The 16874-nt window shown below is 42.6% G+C and overlaps 1 protein-coding gene across 1 annotated transcript in view; it reads right to left on the reverse strand.

The window, feature by feature from the left end:
• ADAMTS17 (ADAM metallopeptidase with thrombospondin type 1 motif 17) overlaps positions 1-16874 on the reverse strand; it is a 155989-nt gene that overhangs the window by 57401 nt on the left and 81714 nt on the right. Inside the window, exons 11-14 of the mRNA XM_036389977.1 lie at positions 9076-9177; positions 7851-7996; positions 5482-5648; positions 4525-4652 (exon numbers count right to left, since the gene is read on the reverse strand). Coding sequence (XP_036245870.1) covers positions 4525-4652; positions 5482-5648; positions 7851-7996; positions 9076-9177 — 543 coding nt within the window. The remainder of the gene's footprint in view (positions 1-4524; positions 4653-5481; positions 5649-7850; positions 7997-9075; positions 9178-16874) is intronic.

A 16874-nucleotide genomic window follows, 5' to 3' on the forward strand; every position in this document is an offset into this window, starting at 1 on the left:
CACTTAGATATTGAAGGCTATGTGTCAAAACCTCTGTGTTCATGAGAGAACATGCAAATAATGCAAAGCTCTTTCCCATCCCAGGAACTCCTTTGCTTCTGTTCTATTACATGCTTTCCATGGGACAACATGGAAGAAAAACTGGGGGAAATAGGATGGGTTTTTTGTTCTTCATACCCCACACCCCAAGTACACCACAAACTAGTAGGATATCGACAAAGACTTGGTTTTGTCACTATGCCTTACTCACCAAATCCCTGATACTCTTTTAAACCTCAGATTACATTGCTACAGACCCAGACACGAAAAAAAAACCAAAAAGGCAATTATACAACAGGTTTCTGTAGTTCAGACAATCCTTCTGGATTTTGTGCACATGCACTAAATAATTTATCAAAGTTCAGTGCTAAGCCAAGTTGTTGTATGGAGACAAGCTACCCAGTCTGGAACATCTTGTACCACAGTTTGTAATGCAGGAATATGAATAATACATGGAAAATACTCAAGTGAGGAGACAAAGCCAGAACTCCAGGCATCAATCAAATGCAAAAAGTGGGTACTAAGTATGTAAAAAACTGTTTGCCAGAAGCAGGTCCAGTAGACAACTTCAATTTCTCCTCTGCCACCTGTGGCACTCTCCTGACACTCTGCCTGTCCAGTTTACAGAGGCTGTTTTTGATAATCTGTCCATTTTCCAATTTGTGCTCCCCTTTCATAGAGTGTGACAATCACTTTCAGAAGAAAATAGTTCTGTAACAATTCTGTTGTGCCAGGACAGCCTAATATGTGGCTTATTCTCATTAAACACGCTGTGGATTCACCAGCCAGTTGAAAGGAGGTGTGATATGACAAAACATTCATGAGAAAACTGCAGATAGAGCCAAAACATCTTCACCTCTTAAATTGTTAAATCCCAGCAAAGACTGCCCTTGATCTCTAGCCCAGTTCTTGCTATACAGGAGGTCTCTCTTTTCACAGAGACCTTAAATTACATCCTGAAGCACAATCTGTAGTCCCCACTGGAAAGTTCTCATGCTGTCATGAGGCTCAGACTAATCCTCCTTTGAGAAAAGCCAGCACAAGGTCATGTGCATCATACCAGTCAGCTGAGCAGCTTGTCTTCTCCTCACCCCTCTGCTCTGTGACATCTGACACTTTTTTTAGCTCCACTTCTGCCAGCAGTTTTGAATTAACCTCAGCAGCACAGAGCAAAACAGTGTAAGGGGTTAGAAAGGGCCCTGTTGTCATAAGTGTTCTCTCATCAAACACATACCCCACAGGCCCAGGGAAGAACAAAACCCTCGGGAAATCCTCTCCCTCAGGAGAATCCTCTCCCTGAAAGTCATTTGTCACTTGAAGGGAAATGGGAGGAGATGAACCCAGTGTGAAGTGCAGGTTGCAGTGCTCTACCCCACCTTCCCCATGGCTGCAGTGCCCATGACAGGGAAAGCAAATTGCTGCAAAGCCTAAATGAGCACTCACCCTCCTCCTCCAACACATCAGGCTGCTCTTGTTCTCCAGCCTGCTACAGATTTTCTGTCTCTGAAAAATCTCTGGGGAAAATAAATTTTCCTTGCTAGAAGACCATGTGCATTTTGAGGAGGAAAGGTCAAAGACCGACACATGCTTTGAACAGGGGATCCAGTTTGCTCCGAGGATGGTAAGAAATGGTGCATTTGAAATGTTCAGCCTCAAAACCAACTCAAATAAACAAGGAAAAAATAAATTAGGACCTTATGATTCATCTCAAAAACAAGGAGTAAGGCTAGAAAAAGTCTAGGTGATTTAGGAACCCCCCTGCTAAATTTAGGGCTGACTTTGCTCTTTGGTGCTTCTATGCATGATCGAAGTAATAACCAAGTTTACTTACTCCAGCTGCCTTCAGGTGTAAGGGATAAATAGAGAGATGCTGCTGCTTTTGATGATTTTGTTTCAGGGATAGGGAGGCTGACAGCAAAGGCTTCATTGACACCTTTTAGATTGGAGCTCAGCTTTAAAGAGAAACTGTAGTAACTTCACAAAGTAAAACTGAAGGAAAATTCTCTTAGTGCCCAAAGGTATTTGGGGCATTTTGAGGCTTCAGAGAATCTGTTCCTGCTTTCCTTCTCAAAACCCTCCTCTCCTCGCAACAGTTTTTTTCTCTACATTCATTCATCATCCAAGAACGATTCACAAGCTGCATTTAGGAGCATCTAGGAAGGGAGAAGATCTATTACATTTCCTGGGCTAGATGTTCACAGGCAATGGTTACTGCTAATTTGTCTGTTGCACTGACAATGTGTCATTCCTGCCTTTGAGAGCCTCTAACTAGAAGGATTACATAGGAAAATAAATAACAGTAATACCACCCTCTGATTTCAGCACTTATTCTCTTCTCCAGACCCCCTGCAATGCTTATTGCCAGGCTTTGTCTATGCTGAGTAAAGAAACAAGGAAAGCAGTAATTAAATGAATATGGCAATTAAATTGGTTTAATAGGCAGCTAGTTAGACAAGTATCTGTGGCAAATGGGGTACACAGGCACATATGGCAATTCTCAGCACTGCACTGCATATATGGCAGAGGAGTATTATAAATGAGTTCACAGGGCTTTCAAATCTGCTCGGCTTGAACTGATCGTTTCACATTTTTTCTCAGCCAGATGCAAATGGACTGAATGTTCTGCAGCTGTCATCACCTCTCTGCACAGTTAAAGGCACTTGCCCCCGACTCAGAGTGCAATTTGCTTTTCGTGATGTACCTCCAGTGCTCCGTGCTCATAAAGGAATTCATTTGGAGAGAGCTGGCTACTGATCCTCCCTGGATGAAAAAAGGTGCCTTGCCATGATGTCTGATTTACCATTTGTGGCAGTTCTGAAGGTTTGGAGCAATAAAACTGGCCAGCCCAGAGTAATGGTCAATGGCACACAGCTGGAGGCGCACAGCTGGCCTGACTATAAAAGGTTATTAATGGGTTTTTGTTTTAGCTTTTTTCAGATATTGCCAAAAACTGGGAAAAATTAAGTAACTTGGGATGCACCATGAACCTGGCTCTATGTGCAAAGCACTTTGTATTATAAAGAATGAAACTTGTACTGGCTCCCCAGACTGCTGCTATTCATATTCTTCATTGGAATAAATTAGAAAGAGCGATTTAAAAATGCCTCTTCAGCATCATTTGTCAAGAAACAGTGGGAAGTGTCTCCTGCAGCAGTGCAAAATTCAATCCAAAGATTTTTCACTTCTGTCTTGCATTGTTATTAATAAAGCTGCTTTATGCCCCCAAAGCCTCTCTCACACCCAGGTGGGTATTGTGTTCATTTATCTCCCTGCCTGGAAGGCTCAAAGCAATAAAAATTGGCATTTCTTAACCACTCACAGAAACCAGAAATAATGCCAAATTTGGTGTGCCCTGTGTCCCCAGGGCAAACCAGTGAAGTCAGTGGAAATAAAAGGTGATGCTAAAAAGCTGTTCTGGTGGATGCAGAGGGCTGGTTAATACCAGGAAGAGCAAATCTTACCACAGGATACACATCTAGATGAGGAGAAACTTAAAGGGAAGAACTGCCAGGAAGAATCCAGCCCTGACAATGCTGCTGTAGCCAAGTGAAGGTCCCACCACTGTGGTGTGTGCAGCACACTTTGAACACGTGCTCCATGATCAGGAGAGAGGAAACTCATGAAAGGTCTGCCCTGTCAAACTGACAAATGACCTGAATCCATCATCAGGAGCATCCACTCCAAACAACATCCTGTCTTTTATGATCTTTAAATACACATTTTCTCATCTTCCTTCCCCTGTGCAAACATTAAATCTCCATCTTATATAGGTTTACACAACTCCATTTAATTTTTGAGGAACCTGAAGCACCAGCTCTAAGAGCTGTCCTCCTTAGCATTCAATGTATTACAAACTCTCTCAGCAAACCATGAAGTTTTATTACTTCCCACACCTCCTTTTGGGTGTGTGTGTAATTTGGTTAGAGAGAAATAATCACTGCAAGGGTTATGGGGCACCACTTTAAGAAAAAGAGAATTCAATCTGAAGACTCCAGCTCGTGTAGCTGCAGGAGCCAAGGAGCAACTGGTACTGAAAGGTTTTCTCAGTATTTCTAAGAAGGCACCAGGTTGACCCAAAAGCATCATGATTCTGGCAAGATAATGCTTGTAACAGGCTAGTGACAATTTGTGAGCTGATTTGCAGCTTCAGTGCTTTTATCAGGGATTTCTCTAATAGCCAAAAAAGAGCAGTTAAGCAGGCCAGACTTCTCCTCCAATCTGCTCCCCTCACAGAAGTCCCTTCCCACCCAAGCCATGCACACAAGCAAATGTGATTTTTGAGCATTCCCAGCTGTTCAGGAAAAATTTCATACCTCGGGCATTCAGTACAATTCTCAGACCAATAACAGAGCCATGGAGCACTTGCAATGAGCCCTATAAACCAGGGCTGTCCCCTCCCCTCAGGGACATTCTCCCAGCCCCCAGCACGGCGCTGCCCCAGACTGGGCCTACCAGCAGAAATAGAACAAGAGAAGGTTACTCCACCTGGCACTTGCCATGTACACAGAGGTCTGTCTCATAGGGCCCACAGGGAGTTCCATCCAGGACTCTGTCTGCCACCAGCACAGGAGAATCCTTGCCCAGTGGGGAGCAGAAGAGCTCACATGGCTTATCTGGGAAAAGAAATATGACAATTGCCCTTGGGAACAGCACAAACAAGGGTCTGAGGCAATGGTGATGCATTCTCTACATAAATACATTTGGGTATCTCATCTTTGAAGGAACATGAGGCTTTCAGTTTAAGTCTGTCATTTTCCCACTTTAAATATCACTATTTAAAGGGTTACATTGACGAGACTGGGCTTTAACAGCACAGAAAACCAATTGGTCAGTACAGTTTTGTGTATCTATTTGTAAAGGGAAGATGTTTGTTACAGGGAACATTCATCAGTCGGATAAGAATGATCAAGTCATTGTAATTCACAGAATTCAGGCTACAGCCAGTGATTTTAGAAGAACAAGTTCTCCAGACCATTTCATATCCCAGCAATATCTGCTTGAATAGCAGATGAACAGCAAAGCCCAGCAGAGGAAGTGTTAAAGGAATACAGGTGAGATAGGTAATCCCACTACGTATGCTGAGATGCCCCAAAGTGACATAAATTAAAATATGGCACAGGGAATCCACCTTTCTTTCCAGTTCCAAACTAACTGGAACGTTTTTATGTTGAAAAAGCTGGGAATTTCAGACTGGGAATCAAGTTAAGGCACTTCTCTCTCAACATTTCAAAAAGATGAGTAAAGCATTGACAACTCTGTATGTTCTATTAAGAAGGCTAAAGGAACAGCAGGGCAGCACCAAGAACAATTAATTGTAATTAGTCTTTCAGCTGTAGCTAAAGGGGGCCTACTGCAGCCTTCTCACCACCAATGGAGCCCTGCAGATGAGAAACTGCAGCAAAAGAACAGTGAGGAATCACAGATGGAGATGAAAAAACTCACCATCCACGATGACAGCTGTCAGGAGGCTTTTCTTCTTGTTGGTGTACCTGTCGTGGGCCTGGCACTGCTGGTCCCTGAAGCTGGGCACCCCTTTGGGGCAGGGCAGGTTCTCACACACCGTGTGCTCCACGCTGGCCCCACGGCAGTTCTTCCCACCCGGCCCCGGGCTGCAATGGGAAACAAAACCAGGGTCAGCACCAGACACCTGGAATGTTCCATCTTCCCCCTCCCACCCTTCCTTTGCCCCTTGCCTCAAACATCCCATCAGCACCTCCTCCTCCTCGCTATAACCTGCACTGTTGGCATGGTATCCAGAACAAACCTGTGCTGCAGATAACCTCCATCCATGAAATCCATGCCATTCCACACATTTGTTTTTTAAACATACAGGAAGGGCCACCAATGCAACATCAGAATTAAGCACCTGCAAAACTTATCTGTTTTTATTTATGAATCCCCAGAGAAGAAGGAAAACTCAAACTCTCAGCAATAGCCTGTATTTTCTTTGCAAAATAAAACGAAATACAAACAAAAAACCACAGGTAAGCATGGAATCTGGAATTCCAGGTCCCAAGCCTTGCATTTATGAGCTCGAACGTGGGATTTCCAATAAACAGGGCAATCCAAGCCCCTCCTGGCACATGTCTGAAACAGTGACTGTGTGAGATATTCTGGTAGGCAGCCACTTTTCACTGTATTTATGGCAAGAGAATCCACCAACTAAGGGAACTGAAGAAATCAAAGTCCATTTATGCTGCTGTGACCCTTTTACATGACAAGGGGAGACTGGAGAAGGGATGCTCTGTTTAAGCCAAGGTTTTCTCCTCAGTCCAAAGCCTAGACAGGAACACAAGGCAGTATAACTCAAAATTCTGCACGTGCAAACTGGCTTATGACACATTCCTTACAACCATGGGGATGCAATGCATGTAAATGTTCAAAGAAATTACAGAGAGGAAAAACCAAATCAAACAGTGAAGCAACTGGTTTAAAAATACTGATAGTCCCACAGGCTCAAGAGTCAGCTGGCAGAAGCAGAGATTCCTGTAAAAAAAAATCCCAAGACCAAATATATACAAAATAAAAGATAAATCCCTTAGCCAGTATTTCTGGACAGTGAATAAACCAGCTGCAGAAGTGGGCTGAGGCCAGGAATTTGAAGCAAAAGAGGATCACGTGTGTATCTCCAGCCAAGAATGTATATGAGCAAGAGAATTTTAAAATCAGTGTGCAGTGTTGGAAGGAGCATTTCCTGTAATTTAATGAACGATGATGAATGGATTTAGGTTTGGTCAGCACTGTAGCTGACAGCAAAGAAACCAGCTCAGTCCCCTTTTCAGGAAAATGAGCTGGTAAAAATCAAACCTGGATATTTTAGACATGCAACTGCAGCTCAGATAAGGAGAGCAATAAACAAAAATATCATTTTCACATAATTACAGGTCAACAGCATCAATTGTGAGCCTATCCATCATCTAGGCAAGTCTTTGAAGTGACTGTGTTGCTATGCAGAATTTCAGCCCCAATTTAAAAAGAAAAGCTTTGGGTACTTCATGTGTAGAAGAAAACCTAAAATCTGAATAAAGTCAGAGATACTGCATTTGGAGGGCTGCTCCCAAGGCTGTGAAGTTATAATATACACAACAGGGCGGCCAGTTAAATGGCAGTTAAATTTAACCTCTTCAGTACTCCAAAACGATGAAGAGACGTCCAGATGGGCCTCAACTGACCTAAGGGATGAAGGACAACACCTACATTTCATCCTGAATCAGAAAAAATCCAAGCCCATGCAGAGAGCACGGACTTGTTTGCAGTCACTGTGCAGGAGCTGAAGAGCATCCACGGCTCTCTGCATGCATGAAAACCTTGCTGCTCTTATGCAGCACATCCTGACCTATGAGCATCTCAAGGGGCTTTGCCAAGGCAGCTCTGGGACACCGATCATTGTCAGCCACTGCACTGCTCCCAAGCTCAGAGCAAGCACTCCTGCAGAACTGATCTCTAAGGCACATTGGCTCACTTTGGTCTGTAGATCCAGATCAGCCCCTCCTCATTCACTGTAGTGCTGGAGGGGAAACACAGCATCAGTTTTTCTGCCAAACTACATGTATCTAATTCAACTGTATCCACCTTTGAATCACTGCAATGGGAAACTTCCAAAGGTGACCCTTCAAGCCACTTCCACAGAACCACTTCAAGTCACTCCAGGATTCCAACCTGGTCATTGCAGCTTGTGAATCAGAAATTTCTTCAGAGCTTCTGCCCAGCTCTGCTGCCCATGCCTCCCCTGTACTCTTGCAGCAAGGGTTGCCCAAGAGGGAGAAGGCTGCCAGCACGGCAGAAGGAGCCAGGATGGTGTGAGGACTTACGGGGGGTTGTCACATTTCCGCTGCCTGAAGCGCACGCCTGTTCCGCACGTCCGGCTGCACATGCTCCACTGGCTCCACACGCTCCAGTCGCCGTCCACGTGCTCAGGGATGGGGGTTTTACTGACACACTCCCCAGCTCGGCACCACTGCAAGGCAACCATGTTAGCACGGCCTGGGAGGAAGCCCTGACCTTGCACAGGTGGACTTTAAAGGATGGCTGAGGGATTGCAACAAGTCCACGTTTAAGTTTCTAGGGATTCGAGGCTTTGGTGAGGTGGCAGTAGGGGAAGGAGGAAGGGAGGGGGTGAAATGTAAAAATTTAAGTGTCACTCTCAACAAGCCCCTGAAGGGGGTTCTGTCATTAAAAAAGCAATCACAGAATTGAGCCTCTTACTTTATAAAACAGATAATTATCTAAGCACTAAGACTTGAAGCCCCACGATTCACAGCAACTGAGTCCAAGAAATTATACCCCAAAGCAATGCCTTCATCAGCACTGCTCCCAGTATGTACAAAATGATTGAAGTATTTTGGACTTAACTTGGCTAAAGCCCCAAACCCCTCTGGTTCTAATAGGTTGTGCTGGCTCCTGACCAAGCAGCAAACTTGGCCTGTCCAGGATGTGACAAAGTGAGCACAGCTAAGAAACCTTATGAAAGAGTCACCAGGACTCCTCTAGTTAGAAAAACATGGGCATAAAAACCTTTTTTTTTTCAGTTTCCCTGTCATGGTTTCCAGGACCCAGTTTTTCTTGACATTGTTTATCTTTATTTGCAGGCAAAAAAAAGGTTCCAATCCTTGATTTCAGCAGCCAGCTTCTTAATTTTACCCTTTCTTACCTCCCCAGCTATATCATAGATTAAAAAAAAAAAAAATTAGAGTCCAAAACCAGTAAGTAGGGGGCTGAGAGTTACCAAACCAGTAAAAACACATATATAAATAAATACAGCCAATTATTACCTCAAAAAGAACAGAACATCACTGAATTTGAGCTCAGTTCTCTTGAGCTACTTGTAGAAACGATGAAGTTTTTAAGTAGCCTCTTTTTCCTTCCCCATTTTCCTCACCTCCCCAAATGTCAGACTAAATGCTCTGCACACTTTCTACCTCAAATACAATGCAGAACACGACCAGCTATGGGTTTATGGTAAATACTGAACATCTTGGAAACACTTTTCCCAATGCTGGGAAACAAGAAGTGACTGCTGCTGAGCATCCTGATTACCTTGTCTGCGCCACACTCAGTACCATCCAGAGGGGGGTCCAACTTTGTCTTACAGGATGTGTCTCCTTCCACCAGGCACCAGAGCCCAGCACACATCAAATGCTGTAATCACAAAGCAAGGAGGTGAAGTTATTGCTTTTGGAGATGCCAGCCATCATTATGGGATACACTTCAAAGCTCAGGCAGTCTTTCTCAAGTGAATCCAGAGGCATCCAGTTGGTTTGGGAGCAATTACTTTTTAAGGGTTGATTGGCATTAAGTGGTGAGGCTGGAAACATGAAAGAGATTGATGGATGCCACTGACAGGAACAAAACCTACCCCAAACAAAAAGTGTGCTATTTGAACAGATTTCTTTTCACAAGAATAAATCTGGTCCATTAAAAAGGAATCCTATATGGGAGGCCACGTTGGGTGCTTTGGAACCATGCCAAATGCTTAGATGTCCAAGATACTTAATTGCTCCTATTTTTTAAAAAAATAACTGAAGTAACTGCAGCTGGTGGTAGCAATAATCAGCCAGCAATGCCCCTGGGGAGAAGGTGGAATGAGAAAGAGGAAAGGCTGTCATGGTGTGCTGTACAGCAAAGGAGGAGCTTGGTGACAGGCAGGGTCAAAGACTGGGAATATTCTGGGGATCATTCCCCAGTGCTGCTGCTCTGCTCAACCAGTGTGTGTTGCAGGGATCTCAGTGCTGACCACAACTGTGACCTGCCAGATCAAAACATCTTCAGAATTTAAGAAAAAGCACCAGGAAAAGGGACCTTTGCATCAGTAACATTTTCCACAGCATCCACCATGCTTTGCATTCCATGGAAGGGGATGATTCCAATACAGTGCTACATAGCTGAGTACCAGAAGAACAACAAAGAATAATTACATTTCTTTCCACTATTGTTCACATTTCAATGTAATGGTAAAAAAGATGAGAAACCTGATTCTAGTGCCAGCTGGTCTTGTCAAGATTTATTGCACCTCATTAAATGGTTGAGTCAACATGCTTCAGCCTCATGGTTCTTCCCCAATGTAATGTAAGAGACTGTGGGTGCATGTGTGCTTTGTGTACAGGCATGTTGGTATGTCTCTATAAAACACACCATGTCTCTATAAAATAGATCTGTACAAGAGAGGGTGCAGATGAGATGAATCCCAGTCCCAGTGATGATGTAGAACATACTGAAACAAAACAGTTTTCACAGCAGTATCTGCATCCTGCTCCATTTCCACATTTCTTTCTGGAAACAGAATTTTTCGCTATTTAAACCCAAAGAACATTCACAAAAACTGGAAGCAGACAGCACAATTCAGCATCTGTATTAACCACAATGCAGAAAGTCAATGTCAAACAAACACAACAGCAAATACTCCAGGGAAACCTAAATCAATGAATTTTCAAGACATTTTCTCTGAACAAATAGAGCATATGGGAAAATATCAGTCTTTAGTAATTTTGACTAAATGACTGTGACTAATTAGTGGTTTACCCACAGCTCTGAAAGCACTTAAACACCAATTAGCCATGAGGACATCACACACAGTTTTATTGATAATAAAATTACCTATCGATAATATAATTTATTGATAGGTACAGAGAGGCAGAAGCATTGACAAGGCAGAGATTTCAGAGCTTACTGAGAAATTCATTGTTCTACCTCATGACTCCCAGATTCTCCACCCCCTGCCTTCTGGAGAGGACTAAAATCAAGAAGTACATCAATTAACCACAGCATAAGCTTTATAGGAAGAACACAAATCTAGGCCATAAACCACAGTGTGAAGGCACTACCAGCAAAACCTCCTCCCAAACTGTGCCTGGGGACAATGTTGGTACGTAAAATGAAGGGAAGCTTCGGAAATGAAAGATGCAGACAGCAAGTATTTCCACTTTTCCAGTCTTCAGCCCCTCTCTTACATATAACCACAAAGCTTCAGAGCAGAATGTGAGGAGAAACACTCCAGCCAGATCTCTTGAATGACCCAGACAGAAATTTTGCCCCCAGAAGGAAACCCTCTGCTTCTGCTTTCTGTCAGAGGAACATCCTGGCTGAAGATGTGATGGAATTCACTACATCCCTGAAGGAGTTGTTCTAGACATATATGAGCGCCATTGCTAAATATCTGTGCATTAAGCAAGACCAGTGTTTGTTCAGCTTCAGGTCCCTGGATCATAAACTGCATGTAAATTAGGGTTAATTTCTGCTCTTGGATGTAAAACTGGGAAGACAGAGTGGGTGGTGGTAGAAACAAAGTCGTAAAAATGAAATTTTTTTACAATTTTGGCTGGTAACCAGAATCCCTCCATAGCCCACAAGAACATGGAAGGTGATAAAGCCAGGTCACACACTCAAGTATGAGCCATGGCATGGGGAAGCAATGGGCAGAGATCACCTCAAATATGTGTGTTTGCACCTGCAAAACAGCCCAGAGTAGGGTACAGAGGATGGAAATATCCACATACATGTGGGTGTGGTGTGTGCATATATATGTGTGTGTCTATGCCCAAATATTCATGTACACACACACATAATTGTAGGGAGATAAATAAAGGAAATACCTCTCTCAGCAGCACCAACCTTTCTGAAATCTCCCATCTTCGAGGTATGGAAAACATTGGATTTTTATAGCATCCCTGTGTTTGATTCAGAATCCTAAATGCAAAGCATATTTCAGGAACCAGTTACAGAAAAATCTGGTAATGGTGCTGAGCTCTGTGTTTTGGTGCCACACCACTGCAAAGCCCAGGCCCTGGTTAGCCCAGTCCCCTGCATTTAACAGTGTTCAGATACTCCAGCAAAGATGAAACCATCAGCTTTGGGATTGTATGTTCCCAAGATGTTTTATCATGTTAATAGCTCTGTTCAAAAGAGATCATGTATCCTCCTCAGCTACAATAGGAACCCAAACAAAACTCCCCATTAAACAGCAAAGCAGTCAGTGATTTTTTAATGGTTAAACAGCCAGCTTTGTGGGGAAATATCCAAGTGAGAAATGGCAGGACTTGAAAGGAAGTTGTAAATGAGCGGCAGCTCAGAGCTTATACTGATACAGAAGAAGGCATCAAAAGAACTGTATTAGTGCTAATTCTGCATTCAGCAACCAGCTTTCAGATGGCAGGTCCTGCCTGCAAAGCATTCCCTACAGCGTTCAAAAAGTGCCAGGGAGGAGTTTCCAATGACAGATATTTCGCACTGGAAAAATATTGATTTGTTGAAACTGTCTGTGGGGAAAGGTCATCTTTGGATCAGCTCCCAGTTTGAAATATTTCCAAGACAAAAATAAAATTTTAAAAAGCGAGATGGCTGTTGAGAAGTAGTGTTTCAATAAAAATTTTAAATTACTAGAATTACTAAAAGAAAAAAAAGAAATGCTTTTTCAACTGAACCCTTAAGGAATTTATTTAGCAAAAAAAATAAATAGAAACTGAAATAAAATGAAATTGTTATGAAGGTGCAAATTTTAGACATTCAAAAACTCCTGGGAGATAGGAAAGCTTGTCTGCACAGCTGTTAGGAAGCAGTCCTGGGAGAGGTCAGGATCTGGAAACTCCCAAGCTGGGAGAGATGTGCTGGGCAGGTGAGCGGCGCTTCCGATTACAGGGATTATAATGGCATCCATTTGACAAAGGGGCCTCACTGTGCCAGGTGTTTTCTCTCCCTCAAAGATCTCACCATCTAAACAGACTCCTGGGAGCTTGGGGATAAAGGAAGTTTTATCACTCCATTCTAGGTGGAAAGATGAGGAACAGAAAGGGATTAAATGTCTTGCTGAAAGTCTGCTGGGGGATGAGCTGAACCAGAGCTGCTCAGAGCTCTCTGCTCAGTGTCATAGCCACAGGCTCCTGTGTCACTGCTCCAGCTGAAGCCAGGCTCGGCTCTGGCCGTTCCCAGCTTTCCCAGCTTCTCACACTTTCCCAGGATGGTGCTCCTTTCCCTGGGACTCCATCCCCACCCAGACTCCCAGGCTGCAGAGCTCAGGCACAGCTCAGTGCTGGGATCTGTTGGAGGTTCCTTAGCTCAGTGCTGCAGCTGGAAATGAGGAATGGCAAAGTCACTCCAGTCAGCTCCTGGTCCACAGGCAGCAAGTCTGGAGCTCTTGCTGGGGTAGCTATTGCATCACCACTGCTGCTAAAATCTGCGTGATCCTGCCCCATGACCTCACGAGGGCTCACAACACTCCCCCAGCTCAAACCTCAGATTGTTACCTGCAAGGGGAGCTTCCAAACCTCCAAAGTATAAGGAGAATCCAATGAATAAAGATGTCCTTCCCACCATGGAGCAACTCTACAGAAGCTTGTTCATTCCCCGCACATTCACTCCTTTACCTTGTCTGCATCCAAGGAAAGAAACACTTATTTCTCCTAGAGATGAATTTGTTTCTGCTGCCTCTTCTTTCTAGCAGCAGAATTAAACCACCAGAAACCAATTTTTCTGTCAAAATGAGGGGACTATGAATAAGAACTTAGGAAAAGTAAATATCCTTAAGGGAGAGGAGAAAGAGACCTCATAACACACAGGCTTGCTTCTAAATAGGCTGACTTTCAATGAAGTATCAGAACTCTCTTATTTTGCCAAGGTAAAGGCTCAGCATATTGCTAAGCAGGAGAGAAAATGTACTTATGAATGGGATCCTAATTAACATCTATTAGGTAAAATAAACACACAATTTACTCTTGCTTTCCTGTTCAAAGCACAATGCAGATGTTCTCAAAGTCTCACAGGATGCTTCTGAGCAGCAACTCTACACAAGGTGACAAAAACAATGCCCCCAACTTCTACACCATCACTGTCTTTAATTCTGGGTGCCTGAACAACCTACAGCAATCACAAGGGAGGTGAGCAGCATTGTTTGATGGAGCTTCTTGCTGCTGAAAATGAGATGAGAAGTGTTCCAAACTCAAATCCTGTAAAACTGGAAGGCACTTTTGGAAAGGAGCCACGTTAACCCAGACAAGATAATTGTGAAACTCAGATCCGTGTCTCAGTGGCCAAACTGCTGACCTGTGTCTAGAGCTGATATTCCAAGATAGTGCCAGACAAGCAGTGGAAGACTCCCAGACTGCAAGGAAGGCACAAAGGAATAGAAACACTTTCTGTGGTTTTTTTTTTTTAACTGTACATTGGGAAGCAAACAAACAGGAAAACTCTGCTTTCAGCTGTCTCTGGTGCTCTCAAGGAAAACTAAAAACCTTCAGTCTAAAATATTTCTTTGCAAAACAGCAGTTTTAATTTATTCTTTCCCATGTATCTGGAATTAAATTAATAGTCAAAAGAAAGAGATTGGAAAGAGAGCATTCATAAGACCACAGGCTAATTTTATGTCAAAACATTATGCTGAATACAAATCTATCCAGTGCCTTCAGGGCACTCAAGTCACCAGCTCATAGACAAGGGATTCACAGACATGGAAAAATCCAAGGAGGAAAGGAGAAGCTTGATGTACTTTCCTACCAACAGAACTCTCACTTGTGTGAGCTCTTCAGCTTTGCTGAGCCCAGGTTTTAGCATCTTAAATGAGAGAACACAACACAAATGTGTCACATCAGCTGGAAAAATCATAGAAGTGTCTTTATATGGTCAAACCTAGAAGTAGAGGCCCATGGAATAAAGCACTGGAGCAGAGTCTTTGAATTAAATGACTGGAATTTTGTACTGTGACTTATTACCAGTGTCTAAAAGAGCTGTTCTTAAGGGTAATGTTCACTCAACAGCTCCCAGTCTACTCCTCAGGCCTTAACACCTGACTGCCAGATATAAAAAATATTGATTTGTTTTGAACAACAGGCAGAATTGTCCCTTAACAAAGAAAAATAGGAAAATTAAAAGAATGAAATCATGGATTGTGTTTCTTGGCCATGGGAAAAGAGAAGCTAGGGACAAAAAATAAATATAGATTTGTACACACCATTCAGATGTGGTTGTGAAAATTATGGAGTTTCTCTTGAAGTGTTTTGCAGATGGGAAGCTCCCAGCAGCCAGTGGGAGAAGTCTGAATGCCCTGCAAGCTAGTTATACACTATTTTCAGGCTGATACTCAGTCATATTCTGGCTAATTTTGTAAAGTTTAGGCTTTAGCTGTAGATGCCACATCACAAGGCTACACTAATTCTTTCTCCCTCCCCTTGTCTTAATAAGAAATGAAAACTTGCCAAGCTCAAGTGTTTAATTCTTAATAGGCTCTCTCTACTATTGTTAAGAGTTTATTATGTTTATATTCTGAAATTTCCACATTGTATTTTTATAATTTTATTTTGGTTCCCTTCTCTCTTTTTATTTTTCTTTAAACCACTGCACCAGAATGTGTTTTGACCATCTTCCAAACTGAAACACGTACAAAAATTTCTGAAGCATTCCAATAATTGTAAACTGGGCTGTGCTGCCCAGGCAGGAACTCTGCTTCTCTCTCGTTCTCTCTCTCTCTTAAACAAAAAGTATTTCCACTGAAAATAAAGAGAAAAAGGTATTTTTGCAACATACAGAAGCAGTGAAATAAGACACTTCAGCTTCATAGAAACAGGCAATGTGAAAATAGTCTGAATTCTGACAATCTACAGGAGGAAAACTATAAAGAATGGCAATTAAGTTAATTGTTACCTTTATTTCTCAGAAAAAAGAAAGATCAGCTAATTTTATTTTAGAATTGCCAGGCTTCTATCCTGCAAGCCTCAAGAAAAACCCAACCCATCCTCTTCCAGATTTATTAGTATTACTATGTAGACAAAGTCCCTGGTTGTACAGAAAATGACAATGCAACCTATTATTTTCAGCATAAACCAGTTTTCAATCTAATTACCACGTTCTTGTAAATATTCTATACATTACTAAATAATAGGGCTCACTATCATGGTCTGCATCTCACAAATGGCCCTGCAGAGAAAAGGCAAACAGAGGCCCATTGATTCCCATGCACAGAGCCCAAAAGGCCACTCCAGCAGCCTCTTTGCAAGCTCAAGACCACAGAGAGACCTACAAATGCTGAATTATACTCACCACCACACCAGTAAATATGTAAACTGAAGGAGAACATTAAATCCACTTGATCTTTACAATTGCTAGTTTTTCTTTACTTTGTTTTTGGTGCCTCTCTTTTTCCACATTAGCCATGAAGTCTACTTTGTCTCCTTTGGCTTGCAATCAACTTTGCCCTTTTGTTCTGTAGCTTGCAGATACTGGAAAATACCTAAATTCATTGGAAAACAACCTGAACCTAAGAAAAACAGTGGAGCCAGTTCTAGCTGGTTTAATATTTCTAAAAACAGTGCTATGTCAAAATTCACATTCCCAGCTACATCTGAGTTGACAGTGTCCCTTGTCAGAAAAAAAATAAAAATCTCTTGGTAGCAATGCTAATCTCCTTCCAAGTGCCACTCCAGCCTCAGCCCAGTTTTGACTCAAAACAATGTGGATGATAACGGTTACATAAAAATCCACAAAAATGTGTTAATAATAAATAAGCCAAAAGGCTTAAAAAACAAAAAGCCAAATGGATACATGAGATAGAAATCACATTTTTTTCCCCATAAACATGATTTCAGTGCAAAAGCCTCTGTTGGTAGGCGTGCCAGCCTGAAAAATAAAGATTAAACACGCAGAACGTTTCCATGTGAGTTTCAGATGTGTTTTGATGAATTTCTGGGGGAGAAATTTGTTTTGATGAATTTCTGCTCCCTGAAAGACTGAGCAGAAACCACTTGTGCTATTCCTCTTGGAATAAACACAGGGGCAGCAAAGGGTTAACTCCTGCTCTCAGGCATCATCGCCTGGCTGGGGTTGGAGCTCTCTGCTTCCTCTCTTGGAGGGGTCAA

This window comes from Molothrus ater, chromosome 13 (assembly GCF_012460135.2).
Source record: "Molothrus ater isolate BHLD 08-10-18 breed brown headed cowbird chromosome 13, BPBGC_Mater_1.1, whole genome shotgun sequence".
Taxonomy (NCBI): domain Eukaryota; kingdom Metazoa; phylum Chordata; class Aves; order Passeriformes; family Icteridae; genus Molothrus; species Molothrus ater.